A 19,519-nucleotide genomic window follows, 5' to 3' on the forward strand; every position below is an offset into this window, starting at 1 on the left:
TTTCAGGAAGTAAACTTTGAGAGAATTACAAGTATTGAACAAACGTAAATGGACCGAAATGAAGGAGTGGCGGAAGGGAATAGCAAATTTAATGAGAATTTATGAGAAAAGAAATGATTTTTGATTGGCGGTTGCAACTATCACTAGGGAAGCAACTACCGCTAAGGAAGAAAAAGGAACGAAACGATATTTGAATTGGTGATAAATGGGTACTATTGGATGTATTTGATGATTTTTATGAGTTTTATATAAATCGGGCAGGTCACATCCAAATAGGTCACTGCTTCAATTTGGATCTTGTTCATGCTTTTTGATTTAATAAGTCAATACCCCCTACATTTGAGGGATTGAAGTTGTAACTGGATTGTTACAGGAATGGCAGTAGGCCCTTGTTTTCTGCTGTCGTCCGTACTTAGAACGGTATAGGCGACATGACGGTCTGCTCGTTGTAGACGCAAACGACGGTGCAGCTCTTTCTGCCGGTCTTGATAATATCTAAAAAGAACAAAATTATGTATTAGGTTGCCCAAAAAGTAATTGCGGATTTTTTAAAAGAAAGTAAATGCATTTTTAATAAAACTTAGAATGAACTTTAATCAAATATACTTTTTTTACACTTTTTTTCTAAAGCTAACTAAAATTAACAGCTGATAACTGACAGAAGAAAGAATGCACAGAGCCACAAGCTGTGAAAAAATTCGTCAACGCCGACTATATGAAAAATCCGCAATTACTTTTTGGGCAATCCAATAGTTATTCTGTTTTTATACCCACCACCGTTTGCAACACATCGAAATATCCGTTTCCGACCCTATAAAGTGTTGATATTCTTGATCAGCGTAAAAATCTAAGACGATCTAGACATGTCCGTCCGTCTGTTGAAATCACGCTACAGTCTTCAAAAATAGAGATATTGAGCTGAAACTTTGCACAGATTCTTTTTTTGTCCATAAGCAGGATAAGTTCGAAGATGGGCTATATCGGACTATATCTTGATATAGCCCCCATATGGACTGATCCGCCGATTTAGGGTCTTCGGCCCATAAAAGCCATATTTATTATCCTATTTTGCTGAAATTGGGGAAAGTAAGTTGTGTTAGGCCCTTCAACATCCTTCTTCAATTCGGCCCAGATCGGTCCAGAATTGGATGTAGCTGTCATACAGACGGATCGGACGATTTAGGGTCTTAGCCCCATAAAAACCACATTTATTATCCGATTATGCTGAAATATGGGACAGTGAGTTGTGTTAGGCCCCTCGACATCTTTCTTCAATTTGGCTCAGATCGATCCAGATTTCCATATAGCTGCCATATTGACCGATTTCTCGATTTAAGGTCTTTGGCCCATAAAATCACATTTATTATCCAATTTTGCTGAAATTCGGGACAGTGAGTTGTATTATGCGCTTCGATATCCTTCTTCAATTCGGCCCAAATCGGTCCAGAGTTGGATGTAGCTGCCATATAGACCGATTTCTCGATTTATGGAGGCCACAAAAAGCGCCATTACTGTCCGATTTCGACCTTATGAGTTATGTTGTTGTGAGATTTGGAACAGTGAGTTATGTTAAACTCTTCGAAATTTTTCTGCAATATGGCACAGATCAGACCAGGTTTGGATATAGCTGCCATATAGGCGGATCTCTCGATTTATGGTCTTAGATCCATAAAAGGCGCATTTATTGCCCTATTTCGCCGAAATTTGGGATAGAGAGTTTTGTTAGGCCCTTCAACATCCTTCTTCAATTTGGCTCAGATTGGTTCAGATTTAGATATAGCTGCCATATAGGCGGATCTCTCGATTTATGGTCTTAGGTCCATAAAAGGCGCATTTATTGCCCGATTTCGCCGAAATTTGGGATAGAGAGTTTTGTTGGGCCCTTTGACACTATTCTTCAAGTTGGCTCAGATCGGTCCAGATTTGGATATAGCTGTCATATAGACCGATCTCTCGATTTAAGGTTTTGGGTCCAAAAAAGGAGTATTTATTGTCCGATGTCGCCGAAATTTGGGACGGTGAGTTGTGTTGGGCCCGTCAACATTATTTTTCAATTTGACTCAGATCGGTTAAGATTTGGATATAGCTATCATATAGACCGACCTCTCGATTTAAGGTTTTGGGTCCAAAAAAGGAGTATTTATTTCGCCGAAATTTGGGACAGTGAGTTTTGTTAGGGCCTTTGACATCCCTCTTTTATTTGGCCTAGATCGGTTCAGATTTGCATATAGCTGCCATAGAGCACGATCTGTTGATTTAAGTATTGGCCCCACAAAAAGCTCATTTATAAACCGATTTCGCTCAAATTGGACACAGTGACTTATGTTACGCTTTTCGACATCTGTGTCGTATATGGTTCAGATTGATCTATATTTGGATATGGCTACCAAAAAGACCAATATTTTGTTCTGCAAAATTGAACAATGACTTGTACTTATTAGAAAATTCCGTATTCGTGTCAAATTTGGTCCAAATCGGACCATATTTTGTTAAAGCTAACATGGGGGCATAAATTATGCATTTTTCACCGGATTATGATGAGGTTAGGTTAGGTTTAAGTGGCAGTCTGTCATCAGACTCACTTAGACGTTTTCGTTCATTGTGATACCACAGGATCAGAAGAAGGAAGATGCCTTCTAGTTCCTACCGTTGAACCATCCAGATCGCTTTAAAAAGCCCAGTAACTTGCGTAACATCCCCTAAATCAGACAGGTTCTCAACAAAATGAGAGCCTAAAGTGGAACTACTTCTAACTGCTAGTGTGGGACACACACACAGAAGGTGTTCTATAGTCTCTTCTTCCTCGATGTTCCTACAGCTTCTGCAAAAGTTATTGTTGGCAACCTTTAGTCTGTCAGCATGTTTTCCGATTAGACCTGTCATGACGGACACAATGATTGAGACGTCCGTTCTAGCCAATGACAGCAAAGCTGTAGACCTCTTCAAGTCTAGATGAGGACACATAGTTTTGAAATGCTCACAGCCTCCTCTTCGTGACCATCTATCATTCGTTATCCTTCGGGCCTGGTCCTAAAAACTTAAGAGTGAAATTTTTATACCAAATTCGTACTCTACTCTTAACTACCTTTCATTTGATACCCATATTGTCCCAATCAGTACACATGTCCGTTGGGATGGGGCGTCCCCCCCGATTATTTGACTCCAAAATTGTGTACCTATTTCGTGTTTTTGGGGTACCATAATGTGGCATACAAAACTTCGTTTAAATCGGTGCACGCATCTCGGAGATCTGGCGTTTTTGAAATTGTGGTATGGGGGAGGGTCCGCCCCCCCTTCGGATATCAAAAAATTTAATACCCTATTTTCACCGGGGGCCATCCGTTTTTGAGTCTATATATAGTCTTCTTTTCAACTGCCTATGCTCTTATATGCCTGTATCCTTTCAAAACGTTTCCAATTATCGCCAAAAACCAATATCCTACAGAAACAAACATAAAACCTCCACACCTTCGGCATAGAAAAAAAAACTCAAATGCTATTGATTATCAATAGCAATGACTTTATTGCTATTCCTGAATTCTCCCCCTCATCAGCTTCAATATAAAATTACCAAAATATCTCATCTCGTGACGGTGATGTCTAGCAATCAACCTGCAACCTACACTACTCCACTTCTAGCTTCAGACACAACAGGCAGGCAATTGCTATTCATTGAATTTCATCTTTCGTTTATTAATATGATTCTCCTTTCTGTTTTTATTTTTATTGAATAAACGTCTATGAACGTCGAATCAAAAGACAATGACGACGGCGACAAGGACAACAAAATCGAAGACAATAATAGCGCAATGTTTATAATTTCCTTCCATAATGGCACATCAATGAAAAGGGGGTGGTGGAAATAAACAGGACACATATGTGATAGATGAGCAACCTTGGATAAGTGTTCCATAAATAAGAATTGACTCTGAGAGAGAGAGAGAGAGAGAGAGAGACACACACACACAAAGACACACAGCGCCAATAATAAATTTTATCATGGCTTATTGTATTTCTGCGAATAACTGCAGGGGAGGAGTAGGAATAGACATTTATGATTATGACAACGAAAGAACTCCAACAGTACCTGTTTGTTATGGTGATGAAGACGAAGAGAGTAGAGGAGAAATAGTTTATGAATCATGGTTATAATTTAGTCAGACTGATAACATACTAGCTGAACCGGACCCGCTCCGCTGCGCCTTCTTTTACCTTATATGGAACAACTAGTCGAACCGGGCCCACTCCGCTGTGCCTTTTTTTAACTCCCTAATATCTTTTTAGTGTGGGGACACTTCGCCCTCAAATTCGTGCCATTGTAGCCTATGACGCTGAACGCGTTTGAAACCTGGCAAGAACAATGGACAAAGTGGTGTTTATCCCCTCTTAATGTTGGCGACATTTGCGAGTTACAATGCCATGCATGGTCATTTAAAAAATTTTCCCCAAAGAGGTGCCGCACTGCGGGACGCCGTTCGGACTCGGCTATAAAAAAATGTCCCTTATTATTGAGTTTAAACTTGAATCGGAAAGCAATCATTGATGTTTGAGAAGTTTGCTCCTGCTCGGTTCCTGGTGTTTTTAAAAATTAGGGTAATGAGAAGTGCTCTTTAGGGGAGGGATGGCATCTCAAACATTTAGACTCAAATATGGATATCAAATTCGTGCTGTACTTCCAAATCCCTTTCATTTGAGCCCCATATTGCCATGGCCGGTAAGCATGAACCGTTTGGAGGGTGTTTTGGGGCTGGGGCAGCAACCGGCACTTTGCACTGAAAATAAGTATCGAATTCGTTCTATTGGGTTGCCCAAAAAGTAATTGCGGATTTTTTAATTAAAATAAAGTAAATGCATTTTTAATAAAACTTAGAATGAACTTTAATCAAATATACTTTTTTTACACTTTTTTTCTAAAGCAAGCTAAAAGTAACAGCTGATAACTGACAGAAGAAAGAATGCAATTACAGAGTCACAAGCTGTGAAAAAATTTGTCAACGCCGACTATATGAAAAATCCGCAATTACTTCTTGGGCAACCCAATATATTCCCAACGCAAATGAAGTTTAGTTTAGAGGCTGCATTTGGGCGTACCCCAAAACACTTGACTCCAAAATTGGATATCAAATTCGTGTTCTACTCTAAAATACCTTTCATTTGAGTCCCATATTGTTATAATGGGTCAAAAAACCCCTTTGACGTAGCTTTATGAGGAAAAGCGCCGCCTAGACTTGAACGCAAATTTTAATGTCATATTCGTAATCTACTCCCAAATACCTTTCATTTGAGTCCCATATAGCCATGGCCGGCTAATATGCCCATTTGGGGGTATTTGGGGGTGGGCGATCTCCCATTACTTGGATCTTAAATTTTATGCCATATTTCTAATCTACTGCCTAATACTTTTTCCTTTGAGTCCCATATTGACACGAACTTTGAAGAGTTTTGGGGTTGGGGAGTCCCGATGGGTACTTGGACCCAAATTTTAATACCATATTAATTTTCTGGTCTCCAATACCTTTCATTTGATACCCTTGTTGTGCCCATCGGACAACTTTCGGATATGGGTGGCGTTTTTGGGGTAAAGGGGAGGGTCGGCCTCCATCCGATATCTAAAAATTATATAGCCTGTGTTTCCTTCCAGACAACCGTACACAATCTATGAAAATTTTAGGAAAATCGGTTCAGCCAAGTATCGTATAGTCATAATGGGTCTAATGGCGTTTTTGAAGGTTGGCATGACCCCCTATACTTCGATCTAATTTTGTATGCCAGATTCGAAATCTACTCCCGAATACCTTTCATTTGAGCCCCATATTGAAATGAACGTCTAACATGTCTATTTGGGGGAGTTTTGGGGTTGGGGGCAGCCCGATGGATACTTAGTCTCAAATTTTAATACCATATTCGTATTCTACTCTCCAATACCTTTCTTTTGATACCTATATTGTCCCGATCGGTTCACTTTTGATTTTGGGTTGTGTTTTTGGCATAAGAGGGAGGGTCCGTCCCCCTTCCGATACCGAAAAATTATATAGTCTATGTTTCCTTTCAGACCAACCTACACAATATGCGAACATTTCTAGAAAATCGGTTCTGCAGTTTTTAAGTCTATAAGGAACAAACAAACCGAGGCCCATATATCCGTGATTGGCTAATGTGCCCATTTTGGGCGTTTTTGTAGGGGTGGGGTGACCCCCTATACTTCGACATGAATTTTGTATGTCAGATTCGTTATCTACTCCCGCATACTTTTCATTTGATACCCATATTGTCCTTATCGGTCCACTATTGATTGCGGGTGGTGTTTTTTGGGGTAACGGTGGAGGGACCGCCCCCTTCCGTTATCAATAAATTATAAAGCCTATTCCTACTTCCTGACCATATTCGTAATCTATTCCCAAATATCTTTCTTTTGAGTCCCATGTTGTCATGATCGTCAAATAAACCTATTTTTTAGGGGTTTTGAGGCTGTGGCGGCTCCCTAGGTACTTGGACCCAACTTTTATTATAAAATTCGTACTCTACTCTTGAATACCTTTCATTTGAATTCCATATTGTCCCGATCGGTAAACTTTTATTTTTGGGTAGTACTTTTGGGGTAAGGGGAAGGGTCCGCCCCCCTCTCGATATCAAAAAATTATATAGCCAATGTTTCCTTCCAGACCAACCTACACAATCTGTGAAAATATTAAGGTAATCGGTACATAAACTAACATGGACAGACGGACAGACAGACAAACGGACTTAGCTAAATCGAATCAGAAAGTGATTCTGAGTCGATCGGTATACTTATCAATGGGTCTATCTCTCTTCATACTAGGTGTTACAAACAAATGAACTAAGTTATAATAATCTGTACCACAGTAGTGGTGTAGGGTATAAAAAGTAAAAGCGTGCTTAGTTCGGCCGTGTCGAATCTGGGGAACCCAGCACCATGGGGTGTATACAAAATAAATTTAGTTGTAGGGCATTATTTTATTCTACACATCAACATTCTGTCAAACCAGCAAAAAGTAAAGCTTCTAGGAACCGAACAAGTATGATCGGGAGACCAGTTTACATGGAAGCTATATCAGGTTATAGACTGATTTGGACCGTATTTGACACAGTTGTTGGAAGTCGAAACAAAACCGCATGCAAAATTACAGCCAAATCGGACAAAAATTGCGGCTTGTGAGGACTAAAGAGGTCAAATCGGGAAATCGGTTTATACGGGAGCTATATCAGACTATGGTCCTCGTACCGTACTTGGCACAGTTGTTGAAAGTGTTAACAGAACACTACATGCAAAATTTCAGCCAAATTGCCTTAAGAAGTCAAATATGGGAGCTATATCTAAATTTGAACCGATATAGCCAATTTGGCATCCCCAACGACCTACATCAATATTAAGTATATGTGCAAAAATTACGCGTTCGACCACTAACGTGATTTCGACAGATAGATGGACGGACGGACGTGGCTAGAACGTCAAGACGATCAGGAAAATATATATGCTTTATGGGGTCTTAGACGAATATTTCGAGGTGTTACAAACGGAATGACTAGATAAGTATACCCCCCTCCGATGGTTGTGGGTATAAAAAGGGCCACCATGCGGAAGCTTGATAAACTATGTATATGCCAAAGCGAATTCATCGAAACACATTAGTTGGCAACTCGCATTTAGCTTAGCTGATATACGCACCACACTTACTAAGTATAGACAACAACCACATTCTCAATAAAAATTCAACCCGCCTGCCAAAGACATACAATACGTAAAGATACAGCATTTGAAAAAGTCAAAAAGGTATAATTTTAGACGCATAGATGGCATTGTAGTCTTTGGGATGGAACCACTTTCACATAATCTGTAAAATGTACACATATAAAGGGTGATTTTTTTGAGGTTAGGATTTTCATGCATTAGTATTTGACAGATCACGTGGGATTTCAGACATGGTGTCAAAGAGAAAGATGCTCAGTATGCTTTGACATTTCATCATGAATAGACTTACTAACGAGCAACGCTTGCAAATCATTGAATTTTATTACCAAAATCAGTGTTCGGTTCGAAATGTGTTCATTCACCGTAACGTTGCGTCCAACAGCATCTATGAAAAAATACGGTCCAATGATTCCACCAGCGTACAAACCACACCAAACAGTGCATTTTTCGGGATTCATGGGCAGTTCTTGAACGGCTTCTGGTTGCTCTTCACTCCAAATGCGGCAATTTCGCTTATTTACGTAGCCATTCAACCAGAAATGAGCCTCATCTCTGAACAAAATTTGTCAAAATTTGAACACATTTCGAACCGAACACTGATTTTGGTAATAAAATTCAATGATTTGCAAGCGTTGCTCGTTAGTAAGTCTATTCATGATGAAATGTCAAAGCATACTGAGCATCTTTCTCTTTGACACCATGTCTGAAATCCCACGTGATCTGTCAAATACTAATGCATGAAAATCCTAACCTCAAAAAAATCACCCTTTATTAATCGATGAATATATATATTTAAGAGCTCACAGATGCAACTTTCCACTTAAAATATCAAATTTGAGGAAAATCGTTAAAAAAGATTGGGTCCACTTTGACCAACGACACCTGTTGACCACTACTTGCAACTAAGGTATAACTGAAATATGGGCCTATTCTTACTAACGATATCTGACATTAAAACTATATGAGTCTTAACTACTATTCTTGACATCAAATGTCAAGTTTATTCATAGGTTTCGTTAGTTATTTTATTTTTCTTCAAATTTACAGCAAAAAGGAATTAAATTAAAGAAGGATGGATATTTAGAAAATGTAAACGACACATACAGCTTGCCATTGAGGACAGAGTTCTGCTTGAGGCATGTTCTTAGATAACTCTCATTTATCGATATTCACAAGCGTCACCAACCAGTCTTGGTGTGAACTTCAAATTAACACTCTCGCCATGTCAGATCAGTATGGCTCCTTAGACGTAGACATTCGTATTTTTCTGCAATGGAAATTCGACCTTTCGGATGTTTTCGATCTTTTATTTTTTTTGTTTTTTTTTTTGCATACGAGTAGTTCTTAATTTAGAAAAAGCATTACGATAAAATAGGGAAATTCACTTGTAATTCGGTCGAATCATGTCCGTCCGACTGTCGAATTTGCCGTATGGAGTTAGTTTGGAATTTTAATAAGGCAATATCTTTATGCACGAGTTGCCTTATATGACTTATTTAACTTCTAGAAAGCTGTATGAGAATCGGGTTTTACTCCCAATTACCTTTCATTTAGATCCCATATTGTACCTATTGATCTATGTATATGTAATTTTGTCGGGTTTTGGTTTGGAGCGTTCCCCTTAGGTACTTGACTCAATATTTGAACATTAAAATAGTATTCTTTCGGTCCAAAAAGTGTCTTTTTTAGTACTATTCAGGATTCACTGAATAAGGTTAAGCCAAGCGATCAGCCGAAATACTTTTTTTTTAATATTTGGCAGTACTTGGCATTGAGGATGTCAACTTGTTCTCTTTTTACATTCATTCTTTGTTTACGTTTTCTCCTATATGATGACATTTTCAATCGTCAGATTTGACATCCTTAATGATGTTTATGGGGCCTATCCACTTTGTGTTTTTGCATGTGACCTAACCTTCTATTAGTGAATCCTGAGTACTATTTAAAACGTTGTATTTTCCATGCCTGTTGCACACCGTGAGTGTTTGACATCCTTCTCTCAAGTTCACTGCTATGGCGGTCAGCAAGCAAAGGTGGAGTTATATACTATGCGCGCGCTTTAAACTCTGCAAACAAACCACAAAAACAACGCGCAAAAGTTAAACATCAGAGTTGAATTATACGTCAGAGTTGCATTTTTATTGCGTGTGCATAGAATGTAACTCCACCTTAAGCTATACCTCTTAACAGGATTCACTGAATAAGGTTAAGCTAACCGATCATCCGACATACATTTTTTTAATTTTTTGCAGTATTTGGCTTTGAGGATGTCAACTTGTTCTCTTTTTACATTCATTCTTTATTTACGTTTACTTCCATATGATGACATTTTCAATTGGCAGATTTAACATCCTTAATGAGGTTCATGGGGCCTATCCACTTTATATTTTCGCATGTGACTCAGGATTCACTAATATAAGGTTAGGTCACTTGCGAAAACATAAAGTGGATAGGCCCCATTAACATCATTAAGGATGTCAAATCGGCCGATTGAAAATGTCATGAAATAGGTGAAATCGTTAACAAAGAATTAATGTAGAAAGAGAACAAGTTAGATTAACCTTATTCAGTGAATCCTGCAAAACCTGTATGAATAGTTTATATTTTGTGGAAAATGTTATTATCTGCTTATTTTCCTGTGTTTCCAATGAATTCTCAAAATATACCAACAGCTTTTTCATTTGCTGTGTTTTAAATAATTTAGCCCTATCCAGTGCAAATGTTCTGGATAAAATGTCATTGCAAAATTGCGTTAACAGATGTTAAGAACCGATTAATCGTGATAAGCACCATTTAGTTCTAAAATAAAACACTGCAATTGTGTAGAGGTACATTCATTTGCAAATCGTCTTAACGTGTTATTACCCCTTTTAGGTATATAACCAAGAAACAGCTGATAGAAAGGAAACAGCAGCCATGTGGCGCCGTCAGAAAATTGTACTGCGGCTAAGAACTCTGCTCTTTCTTTTATCTTCTTTGCCTTAGTTTAGTTGCGAGAGAAACTCCAAGTGTGTAAATTACAACAAATATTTGTGAAGTGGATTTAAAAAAAATAATTTTCTAACGCTTAAACTTATATAAAAAAGAAATAGAACCAGTTGGCTCTTTTTAATAACCAAAACAAGTAAATTTTTCTATTAATAAGTTTATAATTAAATGTAAAATTGAATATACCAAGTACATCGAGAGTGAAATAAAAACAACAAAAGGCGGCGTCGCACATTTCGCAAGAGCAACAAATAGCAATATATTTTTTTTATCTTTTTTTGTTTGATTATTTTGGTATTATTTTCTACTATTCTATGAGCAGTGTGGTAGCAAATGTGTGCCAACGCCACCACCCCTTGATCCATGATTTTCTGATTTGTATTTGGGATAAAATATTCTCTTAGTTGTTGTTGCTGTTGGCGCCGCTGCTGTTGAGTACTTAGCGCAAATATGTATGTACAGTGGTTTACAGCTGATGATGTGTGTGCGTAAAGATATGTGAAAAGAACAAACAAGAACGAATATGCTATGAAATTTAAACCAATGATCTTATAAGAAAATATAATCTCAACAAGAAATTATTTGCCCAATAAAAAAAAGATTTTAGGAACTACTACTTCATGCGTGTAATTACTCCAATTCTATTTTGTTTTCACTTGACTTAGCTGAGAGAGCCACTGTATATTTGCATTGTCAAAAAAAAGTGATAAATTAACGGGAGAAAGAAGAGAACAACGTACAATTTTTGTTTTTGCAACGAATATTTGCCGCAGTTGGTCTATTGAAGTAGCTCAGTGAGTGCAAGCGAACAATCCCATCCAACCATTCAAGTGTGTGCAAAAATTTTCTATTCATCGTGTGGTCTGTGCAATTATTTTTCTAGACGGAGGAAATATTGAATTAAATAAATTTGATTAAAAGTTATTGTGCCACAAAAAGTGTTTGAGAAGAAGGACAATATGTTGCTGCAACGTAACAAGTAATTTTTTTTTTCAATTCGACAAAAACTAATAATTATATGATTGATTTAAAAAAAAAACCATATGAATCCCTTTTTAATATATATATATACCTACTCAAATCCTTTGTGCAGTGTAATGTCCAACAATCCTTTGTTCATTCCCCTCCTCTTCAGCGCCTGTGAGCATAAAAAAAGTTTTCTTAACAACACAAAATACACCTCACCATCGTACGTTCACCGTGTCTCCTGTGTGTAACTGTGCTTTAACATATGGAATATGCCTATGTCTGATTGTGTGTTTGCAGCTGTGTTAATTCTTTTTTTTGTTGTACCTACATAAGATTCCATTAAAAAATTCCCCATACCATTCATCATTGTTTATACTCCAATCGAGATAGCAATTTACATGCATATGTTAATTAAATTATTGTATATATATTTTTTTTTTATTATTTTTAACCCTGACTGTTACTTCTTCCCTCCGTTTATGTGTATAATTTGTTTTCCCCATGTATTTCTCCCCACTCCTTTAGTGCCGTCCATTTACTCCAGGTTTTGTTCTCATGATGTGTAAATTTCTATTTATTTTGGTTGTTATTTTGTTTTGTTTGTCTTGGCTCTTTTATTTTCATTTTGTGTTTTGCTTTTATTTTGAGTTACTAAATATCAATATAAAGGCTTATATATAATTTACTATATTTGCTGACTTTTATATCATACAAATTCTAAATTAGGGTGGTCCCTTATAACCTAAAGTAAATTTATCAGTAGTTAATACATAAAAAACAACAAAAAGTCTTATTGTATGCGACTATCGGAAATCGATGTTTGTTTTTGTTTACAGCCCGAAAAATTAAAGCAATTTTATCGGCTTTATCATATTTTAACTAAGTTTTACTTATTTTAAACTCGATTAAGACAATGGCGTAAATATTCACTTTTATTCTAATCGAATTGTGTTTTATTTGTTTGTTTTGCTTATGTGGAAAAAATAACAGTTAGAAACTTTATCCAGAGTTGCCAATTTAGAAAATTGGAGAGAAATAAAAAAACCAAAGATTAGCCTCACTCTTTCAATAAACAGCGGTTTTATATATTCAGCCTGAAAGCGCCGGCTATGTTTGAAGATAAATTTTAAAAATTTCATCAGGGAGGTGGTTTGATGCCAGCGAAACAGGTTTAATAATTTTGTGTTTGACGATAAAGGCCTCTACCATATTGTGTAGAGGTAATTGTGTAATTGCTTAATAGGCCTGATGGCCTTACATTACATATTTTGAAATAAATGAAAGCCAGGTTCTACTTTTCCAACACTTTGATCAACAGAAGCATCACATAATAGACCAGGCCTTCCTAGTTTACTGAAGTCTGTTGAAAGCTTTTGTTGTAGCCACGATCGCTGTAAGTAAGTATACTGATCGGTTTATTCCGACCCTGGGCTATGGTCCACTGATATAACTCGATTAGAGTGGTTCACAGTGACTGCAGCTCGATCATATCTTTCCGCTGAGCATGGAAATATATAATTGTTGTTGTTGTAGCCAGATTTGTATGCGGGGGTAGCGATCCTCGCCCAGCTCCTATTGGTGTCATGCGACCCTGTGTTGCATGCAGGGCAGATATTCGGTTATCAATTGAGCCAAAGTAGTTGTGGTCTTTTTCATCACCGGCATTGGGTGACAGGCCCCCAGCAAGGATTATATTCGATCAGTATGATAATGTCGCATTGAATTCAACATGTTGTGACATATAAGGTAGTGATTGATGGAATATTCTTAAACCCCATTTAAGTTGGCATCATACGATATGTTGTTGTTGTTGTTACCACATTTCCATGTTGTAGTGGCGATCCTCGTCAAGCTGCTATAGGTGAGCAAACTCGTTCCGACCCAAAGGACCCATCGCCGCGGGAACAGGATGGCCATTGGTTATTAAAAGGCCCCAATAAATTGACTTGCCATATCGAGCATCATCCGACCTCTCACTGAGACTCTCCACTCGATACCGCTGATTATCCGCGACTGCTGTTGCAGCTACTCCGTATGGGCATTCCACTATCCACAACCTGTGGACGCGCCACACAGATCGGACCTCAATGTTCCAGCTTGTGTGGTGCCCACAGCTATCCCGTGCCGGGTTACACGATATGTGAGTTTCATATGTGGTGTCACTTTCAGTATCCAGAAGACTTGCCTTACATATGCCAAATACGAATAGATCGCGCTCTAATCGGCGTGTATTCTCATATGCATTGTACTTTTTTTTAAACATTTGTCTACATGTTTCTTCGATTAAATTAGAGTTCACTTTAATCGAAAGAATTGCATATTTATTCCAAAATTAATTTTTTATTAAATTTTTCGTACATATCTCTGAGTTGCTATGATGAGACGGCTTATTAAATCGGGTCTTATGGCTCACGTCACATCTTTTATAAAGAGAAAAAAGATGATTAATTCATTATTCCAGCTTTTCCCATATGTGCCCATGAAAACGATGAACACCTCACAGATCAGAGCTCAAAGTTTCAACTCATGGTTATCCCGTGCCAGGACATGTTTAGAAGTTGTGTAAATATGTCCAGTATGAAGCAACATTCAGAAAAGTATACAGAATTAGTAGGTTTGACGCCTTAATCACATAATCAATTATGTAGTCGGGTTTCCATGTGTCAGTGCTTTCGAATACACACAGTTCCAGTATCTGCCTGTTGATAGCTTTCTTCCCAAATCTATTTACTGCAAATTGTGTACGAATACTTTTTAATGATGTACATATGTAATTAAGTAGTTTGGGATTGCTAAAATGGACCAAATGAGATCCTGTTTATAAATAGTTCATGTATAAACCGACCTTCTTTTTGATACAATGATTTACTCCTATTCTAAATGACATATGGCGTTCTGTTATGCAAATGGAAATTTGCCCATGAAAATTCTATTAAGGGTCAGGGGCAAACTTCTCACATATCAATGAATGCTGTCCGATTCGAGTTTAAGCTCAGTGATAAGGGACCTCCGTTTTTATCGTTCGAACGTTTTCAATGGCGTAGTGCCTCACAAATAAGACAAGCATTAGGAGAGTATAACCACCGCTCATTTTTTTCTGATATTCTTGCCAGGATTTGAACCTAGACGTTCACCTTCAAAGTCGGACAAGTAAACCTCTGCGCTACGGACGACTTGCAGCATTCATAATGAGTATAGTCCAAATCCGTACATAAAATATACATAGCTCATCTTTAAATCGAATTTCCAATTTGAACTCTGGACTCTCTGAACAGACTATCTGCCTGCGATTTGACCAACTTCTCACATATCAATGAGTGTTGTCCGATTCAATTTTAAGCCCAATGATAAGGGACCTCCTTTTTAAAGCTGAGTCCGAACGGCGTGCCGCAGAGCGATACCTCTTTGGGGTTTTACATGGCAAAGTACATCACAAATGTCGTCAGCATTAGGAGGGGATAAGCACCGCTGAAAAATTTTCTGATCTTCCTGCCAGGATTCGTACCCAGGCGTTCAGCGTCATATGCGGACATGCTAACCTCTGCGCTACGGTGCCCTCCATTTAGTTAAAGCCCCTATATAAATAGATCCATCAATATAACTTCTTGAGCCCCTTGATTGGGCAATTCTTATTTGAATTACACAATGACTTTTGCTATGACCTCCAACATCCATGTCAAGTATGCTCTGAATGGGACTATAACCTGATATAGCTCCCATATAAACCAAACTCACGATTGTACTTCTTGAGCCCCTAGGGAGCACAATTCTTATATGAATTGGCTGAAATTTTGCACAATATCTAAAACAAAAACTCATCTCCCGATTTTATTTCTTGAGAGACCAATTTTAATCGGAATTGACTGAAGTTTCGCACGATGATTTCAGCTATGGTTGCCAACATTCAAACAAAGTTTTTTTTCAACAACTACAAAAGGTCATTTTTTATCCACTTATTGCTTGTATTTCCTTCCTGCCCTCCTTTCTTCCATTTTTAGTTTCTGTCAATAAAGAAAAACCCTGTAAAGAACTTGACCCATATGGGCTATTACGGTAAGAGCTGGCAAAATATCGATGGCTGGCAAAAAATCGATATTTTATTTTTGTCTGAATATCGATTGATATTTTTCTTAACGATGCTATCGTCAAAGTTAATTTTTTTTAGCAAAATTGAACAAAAATAAGCGAATCGTCATTGAATGTATTCTTTAAGATACATTGCGCCTATAGAAGGCGCAATTTTGATTCATTTTGTACAATGATATCTCTCATGACTTCCAACTGACTTTATTAATTTAGGGTTTATTCGGCTGCATTATATTGCTTCTATATAAATCGATTTCCTGATTTTTACTTCTCATTTTCGTTTGAATTATAGGTGATGGGAAATAAACAATAGTATCGAAACTATCGATATTTATTATTAGAAGTATCGAAAATACCGAATGTTACGATTATTGATAGTTTGCCAGCTCTAATTACGGTTCTCGTTGGTAGGGAACTGATGTGGTGATTAGCAGAATCATAAATTGTGGGATTTTGGTTACAAAATGAGGACAACTTCAATCCGTTATTAGCACATCCGTACTTCATATTCTTTTATCACTTCAGCCAATTGCTATTTATCAATAACAGTGCAAAACAGCCACTGTGGGAAACTTCACTACAACAATATAATATTAAATTGCGTTTCCAAATAAAGTATTTTTGTACTATTTATATGCATGTCATCATCGCTCAAATGTATACCAAGATTAAATACCATATGTGAATAGTCATCAATATGACTACCCCCCCAAAAAAGTCATTTATTTCTCAAACAAGGTGAAAAAACGAGTCTATAAAGAATTAAACTCCATTGAATTCATTCATAATTATAAGGCCGTAACATTTGATGCATAACAACTAACCAAGGAGCACCAAACCCAATTATGCCGGCTACTAAGTAGAACACGGTAAATCTATAGGGGTTGTCCAGTTTAAATGGTAAATTCTGAGAAATAGAAAAATGATTACAGAAGGATATGGGAAAACATTTTGTGGTTTAACTTACGCAGCCGGGAACACCTCCTTTATAATTTCGCACAATAATAGCTCTATTTGCCAGAGAATTTGGATAGGAGTTTACCAATTGTTTAGCAATGCCCAACATGATGATGTCTTAATTCTTTTTGTGCTTTTGGTACCAATAAAATATTTTCAATTGTGATATTCAAATGTGATGTTCAACGCTAGGCAAGGTTACTTAAAAAATTTGAAAACAAAAGCTTGCAGTAGGTTAGAAAATGTCTATCGAGTTGCTGCGCCGGCAAATTGGACCTCACCTAGGGTATTCCATCGGTTGGAATACAACGAGTGGTTGCTGCATTAATGTGGTCTCATCTACATTTGAATGAGTTGGTAATTCCCTTAAGCATCGATTAGTGTACTTTCTGTAGCCACTCCAATCAGCTTTCTTCTCATCTTGTACGTCCGCTCTTCAGAGGCTATTTAGTCGGATGGAGGGGAATAGAAGAAATATAGGCAGGTGGTCTGATTCCAATGTAATGAGGGGTTGTCCGGATATGTCATTTGTTAGACCCGGTGATGCAATGGAGATGTGTGGCAAACTGCTGCATTCGCCCATTATGGGACTGCAATATCATTCGGTTTAGCTGAAATATTGTATTGGGTTGGCCAAAAAGTACTTGCGGATTTTTCATATAGTCGGCGTTGACAAATTTTTTCACAGCTTGTGACTCTGTAATTGCATTCTTTCTTCTGTCAGTTATCAGCTGTTACTTTTAGCTTGCTTTAGAAAAAAAGTGTAAAAAAAGCATATTTGATTAAAGTTCATTCTAAGCTTTATTAAAAATGCATTTACTTTCTTTTAAAAAATCCGCAATTACTTTTTGGGCAACCCAATACGATGACTTCTGAAATAACCTCCAATGCCCATGTCGAAAATACTCCAAATCGGTCTATAAGTTGATAAAGCTTCTATATTAAACCGTCTCCCGAATTGGCTTCATGAGCCCCTAGATCGCACAATTTTTAACCGTTTGTAATAAAGCGACTACGGTGAAATTTTCAAATGATCTTGTTTCCACTGAAGTTTTAGCGCACAAGTTAGCATATCTGCCTTGGCACTGACACAGAATATCAAACAAAAATTTTCAGCGGTGATTATTTTCTCCTAATGCTGGCCACATTTGAACGTATACGATTCTAAAATAGACTCGCTTTTAATCCTAGGTTGTCCTACGAAGCGAGAAATATCCAGTTACTATATGGCAACACCAGGGCTGTTACCGTGCAGGTTTTTGGAATTGCGGAAATTTGCTGATGTTCTTGCCAAGATTCGAACCTAGGTGTTCAGCGTCCTAGGAGCATATGCTACGATGCTTCCCAATCTAAATCTGGAGCATACTCAGCACAAATTTCAAGGAATATAACAGAATTCACTTTTTTAAAGTTCATCGAAATCGGATAAAAAAATTCGCCTGGTATAGGCGACTATCATAGTGCAGAGGTTAACATATAGGCCTATGATGCTGAACGCCTGAGTTGACATCTTGGCGAGAACATCAAAAAATATTTTCATCGCTGGTTATATCCTCCTATTTCTGGCGACACTTGTGAGGTACTTTAGCATGTAAAAACTTCTCCCCAAAGAGTTGTCGTTTTGCGGCACGCCGTTCGGACTCAGTCCATTATCATAGAGCTCAAAAACTTGAATCGAACAGCGCTCAGTGATATGTGAGTGCCCCTGTTCCATAATGAAATGTTCATGGTCAAAATTTGCAATTCCACAAAAATTGCATCTTAACAGCCCGGGCGTTGCCATATGGTAACAGGATATTTCTCGCGTCAAAGGACACCTAAGGATTAAAGCGAGTAATTTTTAGAATCTTTTACGTTCACATAATAAATCGTATTAAATCATCAAGAAAATATTAAACAGAAAATTTCGGTTTGAAACAGAAGCAGGTGCCGCCCGGCCTCTCTCTGAGCCTCTCCAATCGATACCGCTGATTGTATGCGACCGCAGCTGCTGCTACTCGGTATACGGAGCTCGGAAAATTTGGCCATAAACATTTTATTATGGAACAGGGATAAACTAAACGCGGACAATCAGCGGTATCGAGCGGAGAGTCTCAGTGAAAGGCCGAGGGGCACCGGCTTTTGCTTAAATACTGAGTGCCTATGATGCTCGATACGACAAGGCGAGTTATTGGCGCCTTTAAATAATCAATGGCCATAATGTTCTCACGGCGATCGGTCGTATAGACCAATTGCCTATAAAAGCTTGACGTGGATCGCCACCTCCACTCCGACAATTGGTTTTAGCGCACGTAAAAGTGTATATATAGCAGGCTGAAGGATACTTTGAAAAACAACAAAAAAACCATTTTTATACCCTCCACCATAGGATGGGGGTTACTAACTTCGTCATTCCGTTTGTATATAAAGTATATATGTTCTTGATCGTCATGACATTCCGTCTGTCGAAAGCGCGCCAACTTTCGAAGGGGTAAAGCTAGCCGCTTGAAATTTTGCACAAATACTTCTAATTGGTGTAGGTCGGTTGGGATTGTAAATGGGCCATATTGGTCCATGCTTTGATTTAGATGCCATAATATCGATCTTTGATCCTGAATTCTTGAGCCACTAGAGGGCGCAATTTTTATTCGATCCGGCTGAAATTTCGTATGATGTGGTTTGTAATGACTTAAAACAACCTTGCCAAATATGGTTTATGTCGGTCCATAACCTTATATTACTGCCAAGTAAACCGATTTGGGATCTTGACTTCTTGAGCCACTAGAAGGCGCAATTCTTATCCGATTCGGCCGAAAATTTTGCATGATA

The 19,519-nt window shown here is 37.9% G+C and overlaps 2 protein-coding genes across 4 annotated transcripts in view; one reads left to right on the forward strand and one right to left on the reverse strand.

Moving 5' to 3' along the window:
• LOC106082719 (phosphoribosyl pyrophosphate synthase-associated protein 2) overlaps positions 1 to 19,519 on the forward strand; it is a 99,917-nt gene that overhangs the window by 25,100 nt on the left and 55,298 nt on the right. Inside the window, exons 1-2 of one of the 3 annotated variants that reach the window (XM_059361612.1) lie at positions 10,693 to 10,835; positions 11,365 to 11,678. The exons of 1 other annotated variant lie outside the window; for it this stretch is intronic. In XM_059361612.1, the coding sequence (XP_059217595.1) occupies positions 11,659 to 11,678 (20 nt within the window). In that variant the 5' untranslated portion in view covers positions 10,693 to 10,835; positions 11,365 to 11,658. Of the gene's footprint in view, positions 1 to 10,692; positions 10,836 to 11,364; positions 11,679 to 19,519 lie in introns of those variants that run through there. One more of the 3 variants, XM_059361613.1, reaches the window with a different exon arrangement.
• Positions 16,428 to 16,892, reverse strand: LOC131994745 (cytochrome c oxidase subunit 7C, mitochondrial-like). The gene is made up of 2 exons (XM_059361615.1): positions 16,722 to 16,892; positions 16,428 to 16,661 (listed from the first exon to the last, which is right to left on the reverse strand). Exons 1-2 carry the CDS (start codon positions 16,818 to 16,820, stop codon positions 16,533 to 16,535), a joined length of 228 nt encoding a protein of 75 aa, XP_059217598.1. The 5' UTR covers positions 16,821 to 16,892; the 3' UTR covers positions 16,428 to 16,532.

The sequence above is a fragment of the Stomoxys calcitrans genome, chromosome 2 (assembly GCF_963082655.1).
Source record: "Stomoxys calcitrans chromosome 2, idStoCalc2.1, whole genome shotgun sequence".
Taxonomy (NCBI): domain Eukaryota; kingdom Metazoa; phylum Arthropoda; class Insecta; order Diptera; family Muscidae; genus Stomoxys; species Stomoxys calcitrans.

What these genes read in the sequence shown, in the direction of transcription:
- LOC131994745 (XM_059361615.1), bottom strand. Translation starts at nt 16,820, where the DNA reads ATGTTGGGCATTGCTAAACAATTGGTAAACTCCTATCCAAATTCTCTG. An exon ending in AAGGAGGTGTTCCCGGCTGC is followed by an intron (nt 16,662 to 16,721) that starts GTAAGTTAAACC and finishes TCTATTTCTCAG; the next exon opens with AATTTACCATTTAAACTGGA.